At 50.8% G+C, this 23,302-nt stretch overlaps 2 protein-coding genes and 1 long non-coding RNA gene across 3 annotated transcripts in view; all 3 read left to right on the top strand.

Moving 5' to 3' along the window:
• LOC117286363 overlaps window positions 1–9,864 on the top strand; it is a 105,527-nt gene extending 95,663 nt beyond the window's left edge. Inside the window, exons 7-8 of the long non-coding RNA XR_004517520.1 lie at window positions 518–649; window positions 8,919–9,864. This is a non-coding gene — a long non-coding RNA (uncharacterized LOC117286363). The remainder of the gene's footprint in view (window positions 1–517; window positions 650–8,918) is intronic.
• A 242-nt stretch (window positions 9,865–10,106) lies between these two features.
• LOC104852252 lies at window positions 10,107–17,473 on the top strand. The gene is made up of 4 exons (XM_010609823.3): window positions 10,107–10,157; window positions 11,408–11,578; window positions 15,334–15,455; window positions 17,068–17,473. The coding sequence occupies exons 1-4, from the start codon at window positions 10,107–10,109 to the stop codon at window positions 17,333–17,335; spliced, it is 612 nt and encodes a 203-aa protein (XP_010608125.1). The 3' UTR covers window positions 17,336–17,473.
• A 4,655-nt stretch (window positions 17,474–22,128) lies between these two features.
• Window positions 22,129–23,189, top strand: Asprv1 (aspartic peptidase retroviral like 1). Its single transcript, XM_033762719.1, has one exon. The coding sequence runs from the start codon at window positions 22,325–22,327 to the stop codon at window positions 23,096–23,098; it is 774 nt and encodes a 257-aa protein (XP_033618610.1). The 5' UTR covers window positions 22,129–22,324; the 3' UTR covers window positions 23,099–23,189.
• The last annotated feature ends 113 nt before the right edge of the window (window positions 23,190–23,302 follow it).

Genomic DNA, 23,302 nt, shown 5'->3' with positions numbered 1-23,302 from the left:
TATGTACACTTTTTGTTGTTTCAGGCATTTTTTGGGGGGGTTGTTTTTGGATGTAAATTTTCAGTTCTTTTGGGTATATACCTAGTAGTTAAAATTGCTGGGTCATATGGTAATTCCTTGTTTAAATTTTTGAGGAACTGCCATGAGTAAGGGATTTTGGATATCCCTTTCCTGATTATAAACATATGTTCATAGAAAATTATATATATATGTATATGTATATGTATTCAGAAGAAAATAAGATTCACTCAAATGATGTATTCTATTACTAACTACCTTCAGTAAATTGGTGAATTTCCTTCTTGTCTTATGGGCATAGTTTTAGAAAGTGCATTGAGGGGTCAGGGACTTAGCTCAATGATTCTACCACCGGCCTTGCAAGGGCAAGGACCCGAGTTATATCCCCGGCACCAAAAACAAAAGTACATTGAGCTTAAACTATATACAGGCATGTTTCCCAATCATTTCCCTTAACTCTCTATTGTAAGCATTTTTTTATTTGTTTCTTTTGACGCAGGTCTTGCTTGGTAGTTCAAGGCTGGCCCTGAACTCACTGTGTAGCCCCGGCCGGCCTCAAACTCGCGGTGATCCTCCGGCCTCCGCCTCCTGAGTACTGGGATCACACGCACAGCCACCACGCACAGCTATTGTAAGCATTTTCCACATCAATAAATACTTTCGCGTATGATTGTCTCTGGCTACACTCTACCACGGTGGGCACTGTGACTCACTCAACCTGCTACTCTCGGACATGTGGATAAGTTCAGTTTCCGGGCGATTAGTGATGGAACACCCTTATTCACAAACATCCATCTGCATCTCTGATAAGTTCTGAGATAAAATCTTAGAAGTGAAATTCTGGGTAAAAGAGTGTGAGCTTTTTTTTTTTTTAATAAACCTTTTATTCTGAAACAATTTTAGATTTATCGAAGAGTTGCAAAGGTAGCACAGAGCTTCCGTCTACCCTTCACCAACTTCCTTAATGCTATCAATATACCTAAATAGGGTACGTAAGTCAAAACTAATAAACTAACTTTGATATGATGCTGCTAATGAGATTCCAGCGTTTCTTTGGATTTCAGTTGTTTTTCCACAATGCCCTTTTCCTGTTCTAAGGGCCAATCCAGGATATCATGTGGTATTTAGGGTATGAGTATTTGTAAGGCTTTGGAGATAAACATAAATGTGTGTGTGTGCAAAAATATATAGAAAACGTGCATCAAATTATATTACCACCAAAACTGTTACTGGATCAAGGAGGATTTTGCCAAATTAGGCATGTCAGCAATAATAATAAAAATGTGGTTCTAGAGCCTCCTTCCTTCCTTTCTCTCTCTCCTTCCTTTTCTTTCTTTTTCTTTCTCTCTCTCTCTGCATTCCATTCTTTCTTCCTCTCTCTCTCTCTCTCTCTCTCTCTCTCTCTCTCTATCTCCGTCTCCCCATTCTTCCTCCCACCCTCTTTCTTTCTCTTGAGAATTCAAGACCACTTCTTCCTATGTCTTGCTATGTTGCCCAGGCAGGCCTCAAATTCATGGGGCTCAAGTGATCCTCCTGCCTCAGCCTCCCATGTATCAGGGTCTATAGGTAGATACTGTCATGCCAGGTTGTTGGGCGTTTTGTTCTTTTTGAGACAGAGTCCCTATGCAGTTAAGGCTGGCCTTGAACTCACTATGGAGCCCAGGTCGGCCTCACACCGGTAATGATCCTTCTGCCTCAGCCTCACGAGTGCTGTGATTACAGATGTGTGCCACCACACCCCGCTTTGTTGGGCATATTTTAACTGCTAGTGAGCTTATGAATGTTTTCATGCCTGGTGGCAGCTGAGTTTCTATTTGAGGTGACACAACCAGGGTCTGGTGAATGTCTGGAAGCTGGGACTGCATTGTGCTGAGTCACCCAGGAAGGGGCCACAAGGCAAGCCCACATATCCAGGCCATTTTCCTCCTCCTCCTCCTCCTTTTCCTCCATCTTCCTATCTCTCTGTCTCTGTCTCTCTCCCTCTCCGAGGTGGGCCTCTCCCTGTTGCTCAGCCTAGTCTAGGCCTGCTGATCCTGCCTCAGCCTTCCACGTAGCTGGGATCACAGGCTTGCACCACTGTGTCCAGTTTAGAGCTCTGGCTTTTTCATCCATGAAACAGGCATAAAATCAGGCATAAAATCAAGCAGGGATTGACAGAAGACTGTGAAGGCATTCTGTAAAGCCCTGGGCAGGCTGGGTGTGGCGGTGCAAACCTGTAATACCAGCACTCTGGGAGGCTGAGGCGAGAGGATTTGAGCTCAGCCTGGGTGATTTAAGGATTTAGTGAGATTCTGTCTCAAAAGGTGGGGGTGCGGCTGACTGGGATGTAGCTCAGTGCAAAGGCTCTGGGTTCAAGACCCAGTCCAGCAAAGAAAAGTGTCAGACAATTAGGCGAATACGGTTGTGAAGGGGACTGAGCTGCGCCTTGTGTGGGAAGAATGACCTCAGTCCACCTCCCCAGGTGGCCTGAAATCAGCCCTGTGCTGGTGAGCTGAGCTCCCATCTTGCCTGATGGGAGGAGGTTTCATCTGGTCAGTACTGGGCCGCTCTTTCGTGCGGGTCACCTAGAATCCAGGAGGTTGCCAGTCCTTTCTGGAAAATACAGGTGGATGACCTGGGAAGGTGGAGTGTCCAGGGCTGAGCCTGGGGAGGCTGGGACTCTGCCCTCAGGCCACCCTAGGGACCCAGCCTCCCCACCTCACATGGCCTCTGCTGCTTCTCCCGTCTGCTCTCTCATTTCCTCCCTCTTGGGCGGCCTTTAGGACCCAGCTCCAGGAAAAGGGAGGCAAGAGACGGGTGGGCTCTGGAAGCCCCCTGGGTCCGGAGGTTGAAACATCCTTGGGGCAGGGAGCCCAAGGGAGGACAGATCCAAGGCTTTCTTGGAACCGGAGGGGGAAGGGCAAGCAGCCATCTGAGATGGACACGTAGCTGAGAAAACAATCTGTCCACGTGAATAAGAAACGAGGAGCTAGAACCTCTTGTCCAAACTGTCTCAAACGTGCCGTGTGACCTCCTGCACGTACCATGCATTGTCAAGGAGTTCCAGTTTCCTTAGTTGTGCAATGAGGGGAGGGCTGCACAAACCTCTAAAGCAAGCACAGCATGCCACTTCCTGGGAGGACACAGCATTTGTTTTGCTGTCCTTAGACTTTCCCTTAAACTGTTCCCAGAACACCATTGTCACTGACAGACTTTTGCGGAGGCCTGTGTCTAATCCACGTGGGTTTTGTGCAGCTCTGTGTAATCACAACAACTATGAGCTGGCTCTGGGCTTGGCCTAAGCGTTCTCCAAGCTTTATCTCATTTAATCCGCACAGTGTGTGTTGGGTTGGACCTGTTGTTTTCATTTTATGGCGGCGGATTCAGAGGTCCAGAGAGGCCAGTAGCTTTCTCATAGTGGCTTGCTGGGTTGAGGGCTGCGGTTGGTCTGACCCTCAAACTGAGCTCTCCAGCTCCCTGGGTCTGCCTCTGAAGAGGGAACCAGAAGGCAGCTGTCCTAGGACAAGTGTGTGGTTTTCTTCAGGAACAGTCTAGGAAAACCCTCCTGAGGAGACCCTGGAGTTCTGGAGGAATAGAGAGAGTCAGACAGCATGGATCCTTCTAGGAAGGAGGCTTCTCTAGGAGGGCTTGGATCCCTTTTTGGCTGTAGGCTTGGGACCCTGCCAACACCCCGTCCTGCAGTGGAGCTCATGCAAAGGAAGCACCAGAGTGCCCTGCCCACTGCCTCCCTGGGAGGGCAGGGGTGCTTGGGATCGAATCTGCTCTCCGGGAGGATGCACCACCCAAGGCAGGGTCCCACATCCTGGGCTCAAGCTATAGAGGACAGGCCAGCACGGCAATGTGATGGTACCGCTCAGGGTGATACCAACGAGCCTGCCTCGGAGATGCTGTCACATCCTTCCCTCTAAGTGCTCTACCAGGGCAACTCCACCTGCTAATTTACTCTCTTCTCCCCTTTGGCCCTCTGACCTTGGAGGGAGAGAGAGCTCCTAAGACCTTGTAACCCTCCCAAGACGCATCCTACCAACTTCCCTGGTGGACTAGTAGGGAAGTGGTACCTTACTGATCCACATCTAAGTTTAAGCCAGATTGGGGGGTGATTGACTCAAAAATTGGGATGGGCCATTTTTTCCCATTTGTACCAGTGAAGCTCTTCCTGGGTGGTTCTGGGCAGGTGCAGTGAGAACACAGCAGAAATCCAAGCCATGGAGGTTAAAACAAAGGCCACCCCTCATATCACAGGTGGAAACATGACAGCTCGGTGATGCCCGGGCCTCGCTCAAGGTCACACAGCTACTTGGGGATGGTCTTGAGTTCGGACCTCAAGGTTCCTGCCTTGCAGCCCTATGCTCTTTCAACAGCTTCTTACACAACTTACCGAATGGTGGAGGAGCAGGAATAGCACCTCTGAAGCAATTGCAGAACTCGTGGGGGCCAGAGTTCCCCTTGTCGGTGGTTTCCCACCGGCAACAGGGCTTGTTGCCAATGTTACTATCTTGTTTACTTATAGATGCTTATTTGAGGGTTGCAGTTTTCTTTTGAGACACTGGGAATTTTTGGAATTAAAAAAAATTCAGTAAAATTAATTCCTACAGCTTTGCCCAGTTTGTGTTTATTCAGTGTGTGTTGTTGGGGGTGTGCTCCAGCATTTTCTCTCCTCCGTCTTCTCACACAGGTGGGGCTGGGGTTGTGAGCGTATTGACTGGGGCACAAGGATGGAGGAGTCTGGAGAAAGGAGACTTGTGCCCCATGAACAGGCCACATTTGGGCCATCTGGGTTTTATTTTTTTATTTTTTTATTTTTGAGACAGGGTCTTGCTATGTATTTCAGGCTGGCCTTGAACTCTCCATGTAGCCTGGGCTGGCCTCAAACTCCTGGCTATCCTCCTGCTTCAGCCTCTTGAGTGCTGGGATTACAGGTGTGTGTGACTACACCCAGCTCAGGCTGCCTTATTGACTAAGACCCTTCATACATAGGGAAGGTGGAGTCTGCCAGGCCTGTTCCTTGGTGGTGGGGTCTCTGAGTGAAAGAAAGGAAAGCTTTCTGAATTTACAGTGACAGGTTTTGAAAACTTCTGATTTAAGACCAGTGTTACCATTCATTCATTCACTTGCTCACGTAATTCTGGAGAACGTATTTGAAGCCACCTCTGGAGGAAGGTCCTAGTCAAGTTCCAGCGAGGATTTGCTCTGCATTCAAAGCTGTGCCTTGATTCTATTCTCCCCTCCATAGGAGAGAAGGGCCTCCTGGGGCCCAAGGCCTGCCCCAGGGCTTCATGCAGCCCGTTGGGCTCCAGAGTTGTTCGTGGAACACAATGAGGCCACATGGGCTGGTTCCGGGTGTCCTGGAGTCCTCTACATCATGGCCTGATCCAGATCAGATGAGAGGGAGCAGAGTACGGGGAGGAGGTGCAGTGCTGGGGCCTGGCTTCTGAGGATGACAATCTCACAGTGTCCGGGAGAAGCTGGTGGGCCCAGAGCAGCTCTCAGAGGGCCAGTGGCTTTCATCCCTCGCTGCCTTACAGACTGCCAGAGGAGATGAAAGCAACCAGCTGGAGGGTCAGGGCCTCCAGGGCCACACAGCTGGCGAAGGACAGGGCTGAGTGAGGCTGAGCTGCATCACATGACATTTCTAACTCTTGTTTCCTTGGAACTCTGAGTGGGACAGATTTTATCTGACCTGTTTTGATCCTCTCTGAGGCAGCAGCTGGGGTCGAGAGGACAGGCAGGCATTGCGGGCAGGTTCTTCTTTTGGTCTCTTTAGCAACTTCCCGTGACTCTTGGGCAAGGACAGGTGCAAGGCGCCCTGAGGTGTACGGCCTCCAACTACGCCTGTGGCCTCAAGGTTGTGTAGAAATGGACTCTGGCTCAGCAAAAGCAAATCCGCGATCAAGAGCAAATTCTTTGACCACTGGGTAGGGGATATTAAATAAGCAGCCTCGTCCAGACCTTCCATTCAGCACAGAACCTTCTAGTACCTTCTAAGTGTCATACACAGTGAGGGGCAATTTGGGTCCCTCCCATGTCACTCTTTCCCCCTTTCTAGCCCAGGACAGCCCACATCAAAGCCAGAAGTCACGGAGAGAGCCCACATTGAAGCCAGAGGCCCTCACTGAGAGGGCCTGGGTCTCCATGGAAGCAAAGCTTGTGGCAAAGTCTCTGTAAATTCACACGAACCTGCTACAAATAATTTTTTCCTCAAGTAATTCTAGGTGCTTTCCAAACAGACCAATTTCCCAAACCCTGTGAGAGGCAGGGAGCTTTGCAGGGGCAGGAACAGTGCATCAAAGGCCCTGTGGTGAGACAAAGCTGGCAGTATGGCTAGCTGCATGCTAACAAGGAGTCAGGGGACATGGAAGGAAAGGTGAGCTTGCAGGGCGGCTTTTTGCAGTTCAGGTGGGGCCTCTCTGTGAGCTCTCTCGCAAGCCCCCCTTTACCTAGAGCAACCTTTCCTTCGTTAAGTTTCTGGTCCAGCACTGCCTCCTCTGGAAAGCCTGGTTAGTCAAATTCCCCTTTGACTGCCTTCAGTCCACTCCAGACCCTCCTCCGTCCTCAGGGAAACCTCTGCTCTTGAAGGGCACGGGTGACCCTGCTTTGGGCTGAGGGTGACCCTTCTTCCTCTTACCTGAGGCTCAGACTATGGCCTGGAACTATCCCAGGAGAGGTGGGGTGGGTGCTGGTTGCGGCATGGCACCCGGGGCAGCTCACTGACAGGGAATGGCACGACAGGACATAAACGTGCCATCCGTCACAACCACCCTTCTGAGAGGAAACTGTCCTCTTCACTGTTTCTTCAGCCCAGGAACCCCTGAGCCGCCCAGCTGGTCTTTACCCAGTCTGTCCCACCTCTACGCTAAAAGAATTCTAGGATCTTCCCCACTTGCTCTTCCCGACACAGCGCAGGCCCTTTCTACCCTTGAACACTCTCTTCCCCTCCAGCCCTTGCTGTTCCATCCTTCGGTGCCCCGATCGGACTCGGACACTCCAGTCAGGCTGCCGCTCGCCGTCTCATGTCCTCAAGTCGGGACTAAGCCACTTCACACTCAGAACTCTGATGATAACCGAACTCCGAACTTTCCCCCTACACTCTGCCCCGTGACCTCTCCACCCCGCTGCTCACGGACAATCCTGGTTCCACTTCACTGAGAAACCCTGGGCCACCATTGGAGTGCCCTGCTGTGTAGCCACGAGCAGTGGCGCCAGCGCGAACCCTGCGAACCCTCCGGAGAGGCCCTGCCAGCCCTGCCCGAGCCCTCCGCTTCCCCCAGCTCCCCAAGCATCTTGCGCACTTAGAGTCTCACAGTCTCCCTGCCACACCCCCTTTCCAGCTTCCCAGGCTCCAGGGAGGCAGCTCCTCTGCCGCCTGAGGCAAATCCTCCCACTGCTGGCCTGGGATTGCTCCCCTGCTGGTCTCTTCCACCCCAAGGCCTGGTGGCCAGGGCCAGTTTCCCAGCTTTCTCCCGCCCTTCCCCGCCCAGTGTGTTTCTTCCCCAGCTTCTTTTTCCGCCCAGCGTCACCCAGGCCCCCCAGTGAGTCAAGGTTCCTGAATGCCTTGGGTAGTTTTTCTCCTGCTCCAAACCTCTGTCTCTGGAGACCCTCATCTAGCAGTTTTCTCCTTCCTCTCTGCCACTGCTTCAGCTCTGCCCGAAGGAGGCCCCGTGGATGCTGGTGTCCCCCATTCCCCCAACCCTGGGGGAAGAGGACTCCCAAATGCTGACTTGTGACAGCACCTTTCCATCAGGTCCAGATTTCAGTATCCAGCTGGCAAGGGGACTTTTCGGCTTGGCTATACCACGGGCCCTCAAACCAGTTACACCCCAGCATAAACTCACAGTTACCCCACCAAGCTGCTTTTCTGGGGTCTCTGTTTCAGACAGGGGCGCTGTTCTCCTGCGTGTGACCCACACCAGAAACTGGGGCAGCCAGTCCTGTTCCCTTCCAGGGAGCAGCTCCCTCCTCCTCACTGGTTCCCAGCTCTCTGCTCCTCCCCTACAGGCCTGGGCCCTGTGAATCTCTTAACTGCACGGTGGCTCACCTTGCAGTGTGGAGTTTGCCAAGATTCTCTGGTGCATTCCCAAAGCTGTCTTTCTGCCAAGCTTGTGGTTCTGTACCGAGGAGCCTCCCATTGCTCCCTACTGCTGTCACTGCTATGAGCGTTCTCCGTGGGTCAACAAAAACCCCTGTGGCTCCAGCCTGACCCTCCTGTACAGGCTTCTCCTCATCTCCTGGGCTCACCAATATGGGTTCCCAGTATGTCCTGTGCCCTCAGGCCTTGGGGCCTTTAACTTGTCCCTGTCTGGAACATTACCCTGCATTCCCCACCTAAACCTCCGTCCCTCCCTCCCTCCCTCTTCCTCTCTCCCTTCCTTCCTTCCTTCCTTCCTTCCTTCCTTGAGACAGGGTCTAACTGTGTAGTTCAGAGTGGTCTTGAACTCAATCTGTAGCCCACTCTGGCCTTGAACTCACAGTGATCCTCCTGCCTCAGCCTCCTGAGTGCTGGGATTTCAGGCGTGCACCACTACTCCGGCTCCAACCTGGCTAACTCTTGACCATGAATCAGTTTTAGAAGAAGGACCGGAATCCCCAGAAACCCAAGGAAGGTGTCCCTCCTGTGCTCTTCCCCAGTACCCTCCCAGCCCTGTCGAGGGAATGGTCGCCTTATTTCTTTTCTCTTCCTCTCTTCTTCCCCTGCCCTCTTCCCCTTCTCCTCCCCCTTTCTCCCTCCCTCTCTTCCTTCTCTTTCTCCCTTCCTTTCTTCCTCTCTCTCTTTCTCTCCCTCTCTCTCTCTTTATTTCTTCTTTTCTCTCGAGATTGAACCCAGGGCCTCACAAATGCTAAGCATATGCTGTACCACTAAAGCTACACCCTCAGCTCTTACCCTACTTCTGTTTCCCCATCAGACCGAGAACTTTCTTTGAGCCTGGCTCGTCTCCGCATCGCCAGCACCTAGTGCAGAATCCGGCACAGGTCAGAAGCGAGCACACATTACCAGGGAAGGACTGCGCATCTGAGCAAGCGGGCGCCTTGTGCTTGGGGCGGGGGTGCTCACAGTGGTGGATTGCAGGAGGACCCGCCTGAGACCGTATGCAGCAGGTCCTTGAAGAGAGGAGCTTCCCAGAGTCCAGGAGAGCCCGGGCAAGGCATGGGGCTTGCAAGAGCAGAGCGTCAAAGGAACTGCGCCTGGTTCTGTGGCAGAAGTAGAGCCGAGTGTCAGACACATCAGATGCGGATCTGGAGAAACAGAGTGGGACAAGGAACAACAGCTGTTGGCTGTGGGAAGCCTGGGAGGCTGGCTTTGCCTAGTGCAGAACAGAGCAGGACACAGGAGTGCCAGATGCCATCAGCAAGGTGACCAGGGCCAGCAGTGCCGGGCCAGGGGTAGGGAGGACAATGTGCTGTCTGGGGGACACCAGGTGAGCGGTGTGACCCAAAGAGGGCAGGAATAGCTGTGAGAGGGCTTTAGATGGCAGTGGCCTGGCGTGGGAGGTTGACAACGTCCACGATTTCTAGCTTGGGTTCTTGAGTGAATGCTAACGAGCACCCCTAACACGGCAGCCCGGAGAGGAGCAATTCTGAGAAAAAGGAACAGAGTTGAATTTTGCTTCTACAACAAGACCTGAACAAGAGTCATTGGAAGGGGCCGTGAGGTGTTTGGAGAGCCTCTGCAGGCCCCTCTCAGGGCAGAGCTGGAGTTGGGAGTCAGATCTAGGTGTGCTCAGATCACACCAGCGCTCTTCACTATGTTTGCAGGAATTTTGTGGGGCAGTGGTTAAACCAGCTATTAGTAAACATGAAACTATAGCCAGGTGTGGTGCTGCACACCTGTAATCCCCACACTCGGGAGGCTGAGGCAGGAAGCCGAAGCAGGAGGATCGCTGTGAGTTAGTGGCCAGCCTGGGCTACGTAATGAGTTCAAGGCCGGCCTATACTACAGTGAGACCTTGACTCAAAAAGAGAGAAAGAAGGAAAGAAAGAAAATTTAATTAAATAAATAATATTTTTAAAAGATGAAAATAATTCAACTTATCACCTCCTAATAATTTTATGGTATATTATTACTGTTTGTGCCTTTAAATTTATCTACGTCTATGGTATCTGTGGAAACATTATATACTATGTCGCTATACTTTTCTCCCCAGGTCTGCATTCAGTGGCATAAGATTGGTTGTTTGAAGCCGGGCGTGGTGGCACACACCTGTAATCCCAGCACTCCGGAGGCTGAGGCAGGAGGTTCCCTGTGAGTTAGAGATTAGCCTGGACTACATAGTGAGTTCTAGGTCAGTCTCAACTACATAGTGAGACAAAAACAAAAAACAAAAAACAAAACAAAAAAATGATTGGTTGCTTGAAACCAGCCATGGTAGAAACAATTACACCTTGAAAATTGGCAACCACTACACGTCAGGGCTTAATTTATTATTTGGTTGACTACCTAGACTTAAGAAACAAATTTATGGAGAAAATGTTAGTAACACCCAGTAAACGTTAAGTGTATGTTTTGCTTAGAGTCCTTATGCTGTCAGTGGCATGAAACAACTAAGCAAATATTCTTCCAGTATTCAAAAAATGATTATTCACTTTAGCAAAGGTGCTCACACCATTGAAAAACAAACGAAATTCCAACATATGTCTTAATTGTCTCACCTTTTTCTCATTAGTTGAAACAAACAAAAACCTACATGTTATAATAACGCTCATTTGTCAATAACTGTAGGTTGGCAAAAATCAGTGCAGGCGTTCCCTGGCTATATGCAATTTACAATAAGAGTATTCAATTTACAATAAGACTATTGTCTATTTTATATTAATTGTAAATTGCTCACCATGCTTACTGTCAATAAAACATATTCTAAATTGATATGTAGTGTCTTTGTTGTGAGAAGCTGAAAGTGTAAATGACCAAAATGTATGATAATTGTATAACAGATAATGTGAAGTAGGAAGCAAAGGCTCAAATGGGAAGGAGAAGTGGAGAGAGTGGGGGAAAGAGAAAAATATGAAAAAAGAGGGAAAACCGGAAACAAAGCTTTTGTAAATAGGGAGGACTGGAGGGGTTGAAGGGAGAGTAGGGGACTGGGGAAAACAAAAACTAAGATATGTCGTGCACAGGTACAAATTCCCAATGATGAATGTGACCATAATGTATATCTAAAATGTACCGATAAAGTCAATAAAAAACAAATAAATGTGTGTGTATGTGTATGCGTATACATTTTCCCGGGAGCCTTTTGCTAAACGTTCACTCCACATCACCGGGCGGATAGCCTTAGGCTGAGTGACCGGAGATGCAACTCTGGGAGGGTGCCCAGAGGAGGGAGGAGGGAGGTGGGAGACCCCTAGGGCGGGGGGCGTGGCCGGAGGCTCCTCCCTGTCTCCGCAAACCGTCCAGGCGGTAGGAGCCGGAAGCTGGAAGCTGGAAGCTGGGGAGAGGTGCGTGGAACCAGGAGAAGGCTACACAACGCTGCCTTCGAGCTCAGTGAGAACCCGGAGAGGACAATCAGAACCCGAGAGTGGAAGAGGAGAGCACTCACAGCCAGGTCCCGGGGGTGGGCCGAGCTCCGTGAGGATTTGTTTTATTGTCTCCCAGGACAATCTAGGAGCAGGCTTAGAAGACTTAGGTCATTCATCCTTGGCTCCCAGCGTAGGTGGAGGAGCAAACCCGGGGACTTCACTTGGCGCTAAATCCCCAACCCTTTTTAAACATTAAAAATAATTTTCCTTAAAAACTTTAAAAATTTTTTGTCAGTGCCTGCTTGTAGTTCATAATAATTACACTCATCATGGGGAGTTGCTACATGTACTGAAGACATCTTAATTATTTTTTTCTTCTTCCCCTCTTCTCCCTCTCCCCTTCCTCCATTTCTTGTCCTTTTCCCTTTTTCAAAAGATCTATTTCCTATCCCAGGCTTTTTTTTTTTTTAATTTTTATTTTCATACTGAGTCTTGCTAACCAGTTAAATTGCCCGGGCTGGCCTCCATCTTGCAATCTTCCTGCCTCAGCTTCCCAGAGTGCTGAAATTATTGGTATCTGCCACAAAAACTATTGCATTTTCAAAATACCTTTGTTTTTCTATTTTCGAAGAATTCATTCTACCGCATTCTTATAAAGTACATGATAGATTGGAAATTTACAAAACTGATCTGGTGCCTTAGAATACCCAGGAGGTGCTGTGTTCCCTGTGGGAACTGTGCTAATCCCCAAGGGCTAGGGCAGCTTTACAGATGGTGGGTGGGGAGCAACTAGGGATTAGGAGGTTAATTTAGTGTGTCATTATCAGGATTAAAAGAAAAAGAGGCAGAGTCAAATAGAAAATACAGAGTGCCAAAGTATGTTACATGTAGTAAATCCATTGTTTCAGGTACGTAAAGATTTTGTATACTTTTATTACTATTATTACTACTATTACTTTGGTGTTTTGTTTTAAGACGGTCTGGGTATGTAGTTCAGGTTGGCCTTGAGTTCACCAGTTAGCTCAGATTGGCCTCAAATTGGCAGTGATCCTCCTGTCTCAGCCTCCCAAGTGCCGAGATTACAGGCGTGCGTCACTGCACCTGCTGACTTCATCTACTTTAATGCATCTGTGCACTGAATTATGATGGAAAATATTTTACTATGATTACAGTAACAAAAGTTTGGATGTGGAAATTTACAGGTAAATATGTGGAAGAAGGTTTGACTCTCACAGATCTCAAAGCAGGAGCAATGGGAAAGGAAGGCCAGAGAGGGACACAGGGAGGGCGAGATGGGTTGGAGGGGTCTCTGTAGGAGATCAGAGGCTGGAAACACCACGAATTTCCTACCTGGATCATGTTTATGCTCCAGCTTGGAGACGCGGGTCTGAGCTGGCCTCCCAAGCCGGTAGACAGCCCGAAGTCACAGTCCCTGTGCCGAGAGCTTAGAGAGGGAGTCCCCAAGTTAGCTGGGGAAATCAAGGGAGGCTTCCTGGAGGGGGCAAGACCTCGGCTTAGTGTTGAGGGACACACACGAGAACAGGGCTATGAGCAGGGCTTCTGAAAAGGCCCGGAAAGCCTGACCCGCTGGGGAGCTCCAAGCCATGTGGCACAGGTGGAGTGTGATGCAAGAGGCCTGCGTGCACCTGTGTGGAGTGGAGATTGTGTTTTGGGCTGAGGCAGCATGGGGCGGTGTAAACATAGGAGGCTGAGGGGAGGGGCTGGCAGGCAGGGAGACCCGAGGATGGAGGCTCAGGGAAGGGGCAGACGGCCAGTGGGCCCAGCCAGGATCCAAAGCTCCTGGGAGGAGGAGGAGGGGAGGGGACCCCTGTGTTTCCAACTCAGCAAACCCGCTGGAGAACACGAGAGGCCGAGGGTATTGGCAAGAAGATCACATGTTTATTGATGAAAGTGGCACTTCTAGGTGGACATGTGGGGGGCAGTTGGCCCCCAGAGATAGTCTGGGGAGTCCCAGGCCTGGGAGCGTGTGTGTAGAATGAGAAGAAGAAGTGTAGACCCAGTGAGAGCAGCGTCTAGGGGAAGAAGCCCAGAAGAGCTTTCAGGGAGTGGTTTGAGAGGCTGAAGATCTGAAAACCTGGGGCACAGAAACCAGTGGGACCAGCTATACCTGTAATCTCAGCATTTAGGAGGCTGAGGCAGGAGGGTCACAAGTTCAAGGACATCATGAACTGCAGAAGGCTAACCTCCCCGCTGAAAGAGAAAAGTAAACCAGAAAAGTAAACCAGTGGGGCAGAGACCTGAGAGGAGAAGTAACAGGCGAATGCTTCAGAAGGATCCACCTCCCTGAGGGCGGGAGGGGTCACAAGACATGACCCCTGGGAGGCCACAGGTGCCTCAGTGAGGATAAGGGTGGTCATAGAAGCCAGGGGCTTTGTGGGTGAATGGGGGCCACACAGGAAGGCAGAGAGCAAGTGTGGTTGCTCAGTGACTTTGGGTGCCTTTATGCAAATAGGAAGGGTGCAGCCCCCACGAGGCCCTGCAGGTGTGATGCACGCCTTCTAGAACTGCCTGGGATGGAGGGAGAAAAGTGGTCACCGACCATGGGGATGAAGGGTCACACGAGGTTTCCTTCTGAGGACGCCAGAGACTCTGGCACACCAATCTGGACAAGGGAGGGGAGCGCCCACTGGAGAATTTAGAGATTTGGGAGAAGAGGGGACGAAAGGCTGGCTGAGGGAGTCCAGAGCCACAGCAGACGCAGGCCAGGGTTAGCTCAGAATCTGCACTTGGAGCAGGGACACTGAGATAGCCGAGATCATCTGTGCCCACGATGCCAGACAGATGAGAAGCACTCTGCCAGGGGAGCAGGACCAGAGCCAGGCAGGTCCTGCGGCGGAGGGTCTGGCCCAGATGTCTGTTTACTTGTTATTTACATTGTACCACGGAAAACGTCCAAACACACCCCAAAGTAGCGGGAAACTCAAATGGCCCTCTCCATTTGGCTTTAACAGTTATTAGTATTGCCAGTTTTATTTTATATAGCAGTCTTGTTAGGTGCCCCTTTAAAAAACTCTTCAAGATTGTAACAGACTTAATTTTTTAGAGCAGTCTTTGGTTCACAGCAAAATTGGAAGGTACAGATATTCTCTATACTCTCTGTTTAAAAACTTTTTTATTTGGAAATAATTTTAAGCTCACAGAAAAGACTAGAGCAAGTTTATCTTTTTTAAAAGTGTCTTTATTTTAAAAGAACTTTAAAAAAAAATTATAAACAGAGTCGCAGCTGAATGTGGTGGTGTACACCCCTGTAATCCCAGCACTCTGCGAAGCTGAGGCCACAGGATCACAAGTTTGACCCCAACCCTGGCAATTTAGCAACTTATTGAGACCTTAAAATAAAACAAATAATAAAATAAAAGGGCTGGGGATGTAGCTCAGAGAATCACAACCCAATACCAGAAGAGAGAGAGAGAGAGGAACCAGATTCCCAGAATGTACATAGAAAACAAGCTCATTCATGACCCTACCATCCCAAAGTAACTTGTCATTCTTTGGGTATATTTCTTTCTGGTCTTTTTTCTATGTTTATATACACATTTTTTTTTTTGTACCGGGGATCAAACTGAGATCCTTACACTTGTGAGGCAGGCGGTGGAACCACTGAGCTAAATCCCCGGCCCATATATGTGTACTTGTCACTGGACTATTTACCCAGAGGCTAACCCCATCCCCAAAACCTTCCTGACCAGTGTTCACATGTACTGAGAGTCCCAGAGTCTTAATTCCCAAATTCCTCCCCAAGTAGCCTGTCAGGAGCAAGACACATTAATCCAAGTTTTTGTTTTCTGAATGTCTTCTTTCCGTTTCAATATTTCCTTTATTTTTGTTGTTCTTTGGTGATAGTGGTCGATTTCCAGGGTGGGAGAAGTTGCCCACGGCTCCCTGAGCCACCACCCTTCCACGCAGTCTCCCAGCTGGTATGGCCACCCTCTCGCACCTGAGCGTCCACCTCCCCGTGGTGCACGGTAAGGGAGGCCGCAGGTCTGATTCATCTCTCACAAGGAGGCTGGCTTGGCCTTCCTAAATATGTGTGGAATTGAATCAACCTATTATTTGCCATTGTTCTTCTCTTTCTATAGCACAGACTCTTTGACTGCCTTAATCTAATTTACAGCCACCAGCATGCTGTCTGGAACATAGTAGACACTCAATAAACATTTGTGAATGCTGCTACTAATAACCTGGAGCCTTCCATGTGTGTTGGGGCTCTGCTGCTTTTTCTTCTTTCCTTTTCTGCCTCTCCCACTTCATCTGGATGGTAAAGAAGAGAGATCGTTTTGATAAACCAGATGGAAGATTTCCACTTTTTGTTACCCTCAGTTTCTAGAAACTAAGAACAAAGCTAAATTGGCAATGTATTCAAAAGAAGCAGTTCCCTGGGCTAGGGCTATTTTATATGTTTTCATTGCTCACTATACTGGGCATCATTAACAGCAATTAAAACTATTTCAGGATCAGTTCAAAGCTGCCTTTGAGGTATTTCAAGTTGGACAAAAGTCTTCTATGTGGCCAGCTCGCAGCCAAGTTTTCTGGTATCATTAAAAGACCACTTGTATCTGGAGATTACTCAGTCTGTGTATTTTGATTATTTGCACAGTTCATAAATTGCAGGAGTGATTGTGAAAAGTGCTTTAATGTCCTCAAAACTGTCTGGACCGGTCTTACAAGTCCCTCTCCCAACTTCAGTCAAATGGAAGGGACCCTGTGGCTGGAGAGGGAGGAAGGGGTTCTGCTTGGGGTCTTTCCTTAGACCCCCCTGGTTCTTCAGGCCGAACTGCAGGGACTCTGTGGCCCCAGAGGAGGCAGCAGGTTTCGGAACAGGAAGGGATGAGGGCTTGGTCTCCAGGAAGGGTGCCAGAAGCTGAGCCAAAGGTGGGAACCCAATTCGGAGGGCTGGGCTGTGAGGAGGGGACTGGTTAGGCCTTCAGGATACCTTAGTAGTCTTCATATTTGATTGAAAGATAAACGCAGGAGAGAACTGGTTGTGGCTAATTAGCTTTTTAGCAGTTAGTCAGCAACCAGCTGACTCTTGGTTGGTCCTGATCCTCACCTGGAACCCGAGAGCTTTTGATGGCAGTGAGCATTGAATCCTTGTTCCCCACATCCTCCCGGACCCGCGGGTCATGACTTACACCAAGCATCTTGCTTCCCGTCGAGGTCTTAGATTGCTGGTGGGCTTGGAAGGGCTACTCCAGTTGAGGGTCCCGAAACCAGGTGGAACAGGAAGAGGGGAGGGTGGGCCGAATGGAGGCAGGAACGTTCTGTCCTCAGTGGTGACACTGGCCTGTTTGATAAGGGCTGGGGCCGGAACATCCATGTTGGTAAGAAGTCTGGCAGAGCTCGAGAAAGAGGACGGTGAGAAAGAGTTGCCCTGCCCAGGTGCCTTTGGTCATGACTATTCTTGAGCACCAAGTGTTCCAGGTGGTAATGGTGAACACTTGTAGACTGGGTCTGTGGTCAGGAACGAAGGACCTGCGGGTACCATGGATTTCCCAACAAACCTTGCTGCGGTCATGGCCCACCTGGATCCCTAACCAGGCTTGTGAGCTGAATTCATCTCTTTGTTTTTGTTTTCAGCTTGAAGCCTCCTGAAGCAAGTGCTGGAAGCAGAAAGCAGCAGGGCCCAGTGCTGTCAACACCACCACGCACACTCATGCCAATCCTGGCCAGGCCTCTGGATGGGCTGGGCTGGGCTGGGCCCCTGGCTCTGGGTGGTGAGTGCCCAGGGGTGAGAGAAACGGAGGGCCTTCTGTCCTCACAGGTGGGAAAGAGCAGAAGGCAGGATGACCCACTTCAAAACTGGCTCTTTTCAAAGGGGTGTGGGATGACTGGGGGGCTGCTGTAAGTGGGTCAACCTTCATGTGCACGTTGCTGTTCCACGCTTTAAAATGTGGCATTAAACATCTGTATCCTGTTTTCATTAGCTTGTACGACACAGTGATGGGGACCTGCCCAGTGTTCTGAAGTAGCAAGTGTGCCCACAGGCTAATAAACAACAGGTGCCTCCAATAAATAGGAATTTAATACTTGATGTAAATGTGAGTGCTGATACGTATGTGAAACAAAAGGCAGAAGCCAAACTCTAGTCGAGTCACACAATTTCTAAGCTGTTTTGATCTGAGAACAGTGGTGTGCCTGTGTGTATGGTGTGTGTGTGCCCAGGACGTGTGTACAATGTGTAGAGTGTTTCTGTATGTGTGATAAGATGTGTGTGTCTGTGTGCATCTGGTATATGGCTTTTTTTTTTTTGTACCAGGGATTGAACTCAGGACCTCGCACTTGCGGGGCAGGCAGCAGCACCACTGAGCTAAATCCCTGGCTGTATATACGTTTAAAGAGAAGTCTCCACCACTAGGCTTGTTTTAGTTTTTTTATTTTTTATTTTGGAAACAATGGCTCATTATGTAGCCCAGGCTGGCCTTGAACTCACAGTGATCCTCCTGCTTTAGACTCCTGAATGCTTAGATTACAGGCTTGTGCTACCACAACAAGCCACCTCCGAATGTGTTGAAGGAAAAAAACCAAAACAAAACCCAGCTATGTAATCTGCACAGCCTGGTGCAGAGCTGCAGTGTGGGCCTGAATCTCAAGACAGCAACATCAGAGCATGGGGCCGAGCTCAGACCCTTCCTGAGTAAGACCAGCTCACGTGCCTGTGAGTCTGGTCTTTGTTGGTGAGAGTGTACGCCTTGTCTCCCTTCAACCTTCTGTGCTGAAAGCTCTGAGTCCCCTTTGCTCTCCCTGGCTGGATGCCCAGGGGAACCTTGGCCTCGGCAGTGTGAGGTGGTCAGCAGCAGCCTGGGCAGGAGCGGCCCCCGACCTGCATATTGCCAAGACCCGTCCCACCTTTACTGAGCCTCTTCTTGACCCAAGTGAGGCTCAGAAGGGGAACCACAATTCACAAGGTGTCACTTAGAAGGTTAAGTCACCTCCTAGCCCACCACTCCCCACCCTGCAGTGGGGCCCTGCCCTCCATCTCCCAGGACTTCGAGGGCTTTAGGCTCCCCTCTGAGCTACCACTGCGTTCTCCACAAATGGTCAGGCAGCAGAAACCGCAAAAGTGGATTAGGTGTCTGTGCTGCCCACCAAGCCTTCTATTCTCAGGGAGCCTTAGGGGCCCTGCCCTGGTCTTCCAATTTGCTCAACTCTCCTGGAGGAGTAGAAGTGCAAAGAGGAACCAGGGAGCTGAAACAGAATGGGGCAGGAGGAGCTTACAGCCTGGAAACCTCTGTGAGGGGGTGTGAAGGGTGGGGATGTCCTAAATCCTTCCTGTTTATTGTCCTGATTTGCCTTCTCTCAGGTCAAGTTCAATGAGCCTGCTCTAGAGCACACTCAGGAGATTTAATGGGTGGTAATGAGGGTGTCCCACCCAGTACCTATACCTGTCAACGATTAGGTGCCGTGGCCCAGGTTCTTGGAGGAGGTAGTGGCTCCTGGCCCACCCCACCTGGCTTAGCTCATCAGTGCACCATTAGCATCGCCATTCCAAGGTCTCTGAGCACTTCCAGAGTGTTCCAAGTATGGCATCTTCCAAGGACGAAGAGACCCTGCCAACGTACCTTTACCGTGTTCCTGACCCTAGTCACAGATGGGCCCCTAAAGCTAGCCAAAGGCTGGATGTTGACCCCTTCCAGGTAGATAGAGCAGTGTGTGTGAGAGAGCAGTGTAAACCCTGTAGAAGGTCACCTGCCCTGCGTCACAGATTGTGGGGCAGTGTGGGGGCTAAGTAGGTTCCAGTTTCCCAGTTGGGCAGGCCACTTGGGCCCAAGCCGTTAAGACTTGTTTAAACTTATTAATCACTGGCCCGGGATGGGGGCAGATCCAATGCCAGTGGTAAACTGGCTTTCCAGAAAACAAACAAACAAACAAAAAACTGATTTGCCAATGTCTGTGGTAGAGTTTCACTAAGTCCAATTTCAAGCCACCAACTGTTTCAGCAATTGGTTCAAAAAACTCCTGAATATTTGATAATCAGCTCTTGCTTTTCTGTGCTCGTCAGAGGTCATCAACAGCACAGCCTCAGAACCCAGGGTCTGCCCTCCTGAGCCTGGCACTCTACTTCCTGGCCTTCTCTGAGAAAGGCTCTCAATCAGCCACTGGATGGCTAGGGACCTAAGGTGAGCCACGTGCGCCCCTGTGCTGGGCTCCTGGAGTAGGGCTGGTCTACCTCACAAGTTGTCACGATGCTCCTTGAGGGGAAGAAAGTGGAATAACTTTGCCAAAGAGAACTCTGAACCCAAGCAAATGAAATTCTGGGGGACACCTATCTCTAGTCTAAAGGAAATGGGGAGCTGTGACCTCAATCAGCATAGCACCTATGGTCTGAAGGATCAGTTTGGAACAATCTGGCAGTCCTGTGTGTCAGCTGGGAAGCCCTGCTTTCTCTCCCCTCCCTAGTCACATGCTAGCCTCCACACTCATTCCCACTTCCGGGGAGCAGGTATGCAAGGTGATGGGGTCAGGAAGCACAGGGTCAGATCTGTGGGCCGAGGAACCACGCCCACGCAAGGCCTCTCAGAGCATCCCTCAAAGTCCACTTGCAGAAGAGGCATACTGGTCTTGCAGGTGGCTGGGCCATTTTTCTAGATGCAGGTTTTTCCTTGTGCCATCTTCTTGAACACCCACCCGTCTCTTGTCACCTTCCCTGTGACTCTGTGTCCCCCTCCCCTGGATTCTGGAATGCCACCAAGGCCCCACCTTAGCCAGGCAGCTCTGATGAGAAGTGTTGAGCTGACTGCTCGGCTGGCTCACTGTGTCAGGTGGGAGGAGCTAGAGAGCAGCAGGGACTGAGGACTTGTAATGTGGTTGGGACCTTGGGATCATCCAGAGACAGGACCTGGTGAGGGCCAGGTACGTCTGGGATTCAGCCAGGCACTGGGTGATGAACAGTTTAAAGAGCTAGAGAGGGACAGGCTGTGAGCCAGGAAAAACAAACTCAGAGTCACAGGTGTGCCACCAAACCTTCCTTTTGCCCTCCTTAATCCCTCCTGTTTGGTGACAGCACACAGACAGGCCTGGGGCCCAGCAGAAAATACCTCCTGAGTCCCAGAGAATTTTCTATGAGGGCTGCAGACAATCACAAATGCCACATCTGTGACCCCAGGCTGATTTGTCCCAAGATAGACTTGTGAACAAATTGTCAGGGCACACCGTGACACACAAACAGCCAGAAGTGTATATGGATGCTAGGGACAAGGTAGAAAGATTCATGGAGGAGATGACATTGAATAGTATCATAAAAGTGGGTGCCTATTATAGCCCCGATATCCCAGCACAGGCCTAACTGAGACATCCAACCCCTGGGCACATGGACATGGGCAACAGTGACACATGTAGACTGTCCTCTACCACCATGGTAGAGGGTCACACACAGCCCCCTCCAGCCAAGCCTCCCATGTCCTCAGGAGTGGCATCACCACACAGCGAACAAAGAGTGAGATTCCCGGGTTGCTCCGTCCGTAGGTAATCAGCCCGGGGTGGGAGGGTGGGGGAAAGGAGGGGCTGCAGTACCTGGGAAAGGACTTTTGGAATGCTGCCTAGAAAATAGAGGGGTTGACAGGGAGGAGACAACACTTGAGGTGTTGAGCACTGGGCCTTCCCAGAGCTGGACTCCGGCGTTCACTCCTAGAAGTTCATGGTCCATGCCAGCCTGTTCCAGTCTAGAACAGCACCCACAGGCCAAAGCCTCGCTCAAAAAGGCTGACTCTGAATTACGAGTGACCATGAAGGAAAACGACTGCAGCAAATGAGTTCATGTAAAAAGGCTCTGTGTGTGTGTGTGTCTTAACTCCCAAATTATTTCTGTGCATTCTTGATTCTGGGACTCTCTTCTGTCTTTCCTCCAGTGAATCTCACAGGACCCACACTTAGAATGTGGGGAGACACCGCACAGGGAGGAGACAACACTTGAAGTGTTGAGCACTGGGCCTTCCCAGAGCTGGACTCCGGCGTTCACTCCTAGAAGTTCATGGTCCATGCCAGCCTGTTCCAGTCTAGAACAGCACCCACAGGCCAAAGCCTCGCTCAAAAAGGCTGACTCTGAATTACGAGTGACCATGAAGGAAAACGACTGCAGCAAATGAGTTCATGTAAAAAGGCTCTGTGTGTGTGTGTGTCTTAACTCCCAAATTATTTCTGTGCATTCTTGATTCTGGGACTCTCTTCTGTCTTTCCTCCAGTGAATCTCACAGGACCCACACTTAGAATGTGGGGAGACACCGCTTGGAGCGCAGAAAGCACAGGCTCCTTCCTTTTGGCCACTCAGGAGGTCCCAGGCCAAAGGGGTTTCCCCAGCCTAAAGCTGATGGGAATCTGGTCCCAGCCTCCCCGCTCCTTCCCCCACAGATGATAAAACCTGAATGTCATAACACCTTCTGTGTCCACATCAGGGTTTTCCTGGGACACAGGCTGGGTACCTGGGCAGCCCCTTCCCCCACTGAGACTGGTCATCCTCTCAACGTGGGCCGGCCTGTATCAGTCCCCGGATAGAGGCAGAAGGGTGAGGCACCCATCCTGCTAGTCAGGCAGGATGCTGGCGGGGGGGCGGGGCGGGCAGGGTGGAGCTTCCAGAACAAAGGGGACTGAGTAGCCCTGGGGGCCCGACTGGGCATCAAAAAGGCTCTGCAGACTGCACGGGCCACATAGCCTTCTGCCTCTGTGCCCAGCTGTCAGCACCACAACGCTCACTTGCTCCCTTCTGCTTGCCCAGGCTGGGTAAGTAAACAGCGCCCTGCTTAGAGAGGCCTTGTTCTCCAGCGTGATTGCGCCAACACTGCTCTGCGGCTTTCTCTGCTTGGCTTGGGTTGCTGCTGATCTTCCAGAGGTGAGCAGAGCAATGGCTGCAAGTGGAGCCAGGAGCCAGGAGGGCTGCCGGGAACATGCCTTCGTCCCCGAGTCTTTTGATGGGGCCAGTATGGCCCCCAGCCTTTGGCTGCACCGCTTTGAGGTCATTGATGACCTCAACCACTGGGACCACGCTACCAAGCTCAGGTTCCTCAAAGAGTCGCTCAGTGGAGATGCTCTAGAGGTCTACAACGGACTCAGTGTCCAGGACCAGGGGGACTACGGGACTGTGAAGGAGGCCCTCCTGAGGGCTTTCGGGGAGCCCGGGGCTGCACGCAGCCGCCCCAAAGAGATCATGTTTGCCAACAGCATGGGTAAGGGCTACTACCTCAAAGGGAAGATCGGCAAAGTGCCCGTGAGGTTCCTGGTGGACTCCGGGGCCCAGGTCTCTGTGGTCCACCCAAGCTTGTGGGAGGAAGTCACTGATGGCGATCTGGATACCCTGCGGCCCTTTGAGAACGTGGTGAAAGTGGCTAACGGAGCCGAAATGAAAATCCTGGGCGTCTGGGATACAGTGGTGTCCCTGGGCAAGCTGAAGCTGAAGGCCGAGTTCCTGGTGGCCAACGCGAGTGCTGAAGAAGCCATCATCGGCACCGATGTGCTGCAGGACCACAATGCCGTCCTGGACTTCGAGCACCGCACCTGCACCCTGAAAGGAAAGAAGTTCCGCCTCCTGCCTGTCGGGGGTTCCCTGGAAGATGAGTTCGACCTGGAGCTCATCGAAGAGGAGCCCACAGAGGATGGGCGGCAGGAGCTCTCCTATTAAGCCCCCTATTCCTCCCCCCATATTGGTTGGGAGACCTACAGATGTGGGGGGCACATAATCTCAGGGAAGTTTCCGGGTTCGGACCATCTCTAAATCCAACTCTTGCTTGCCGCTCCCCTCCCTCTGCAGGGGCCTTGGTATGCCCCTGGTACGGGAGGCTTCCTGGAAATGGCTCAGGAAGACAGCGGCAGGCATGCTGGGGGT

The sequence above is a fragment of the Fukomys damarensis genome, unplaced genomic scaffold (assembly GCF_012274545.1).
Source record: "Fukomys damarensis isolate Sample0158 unplaced genomic scaffold, DMR_v1.0_HiC HiC_scaffold_2, whole genome shotgun sequence".
Lineage (NCBI taxonomy): Eukaryota > Metazoa > Chordata > Mammalia > Rodentia > Bathyergidae > Fukomys > Fukomys damarensis.
The sequence above is the reverse complement of the archived record's forward strand: the minus strand, read 5'-3'. Positions and strand labels throughout refer to the sequence as shown.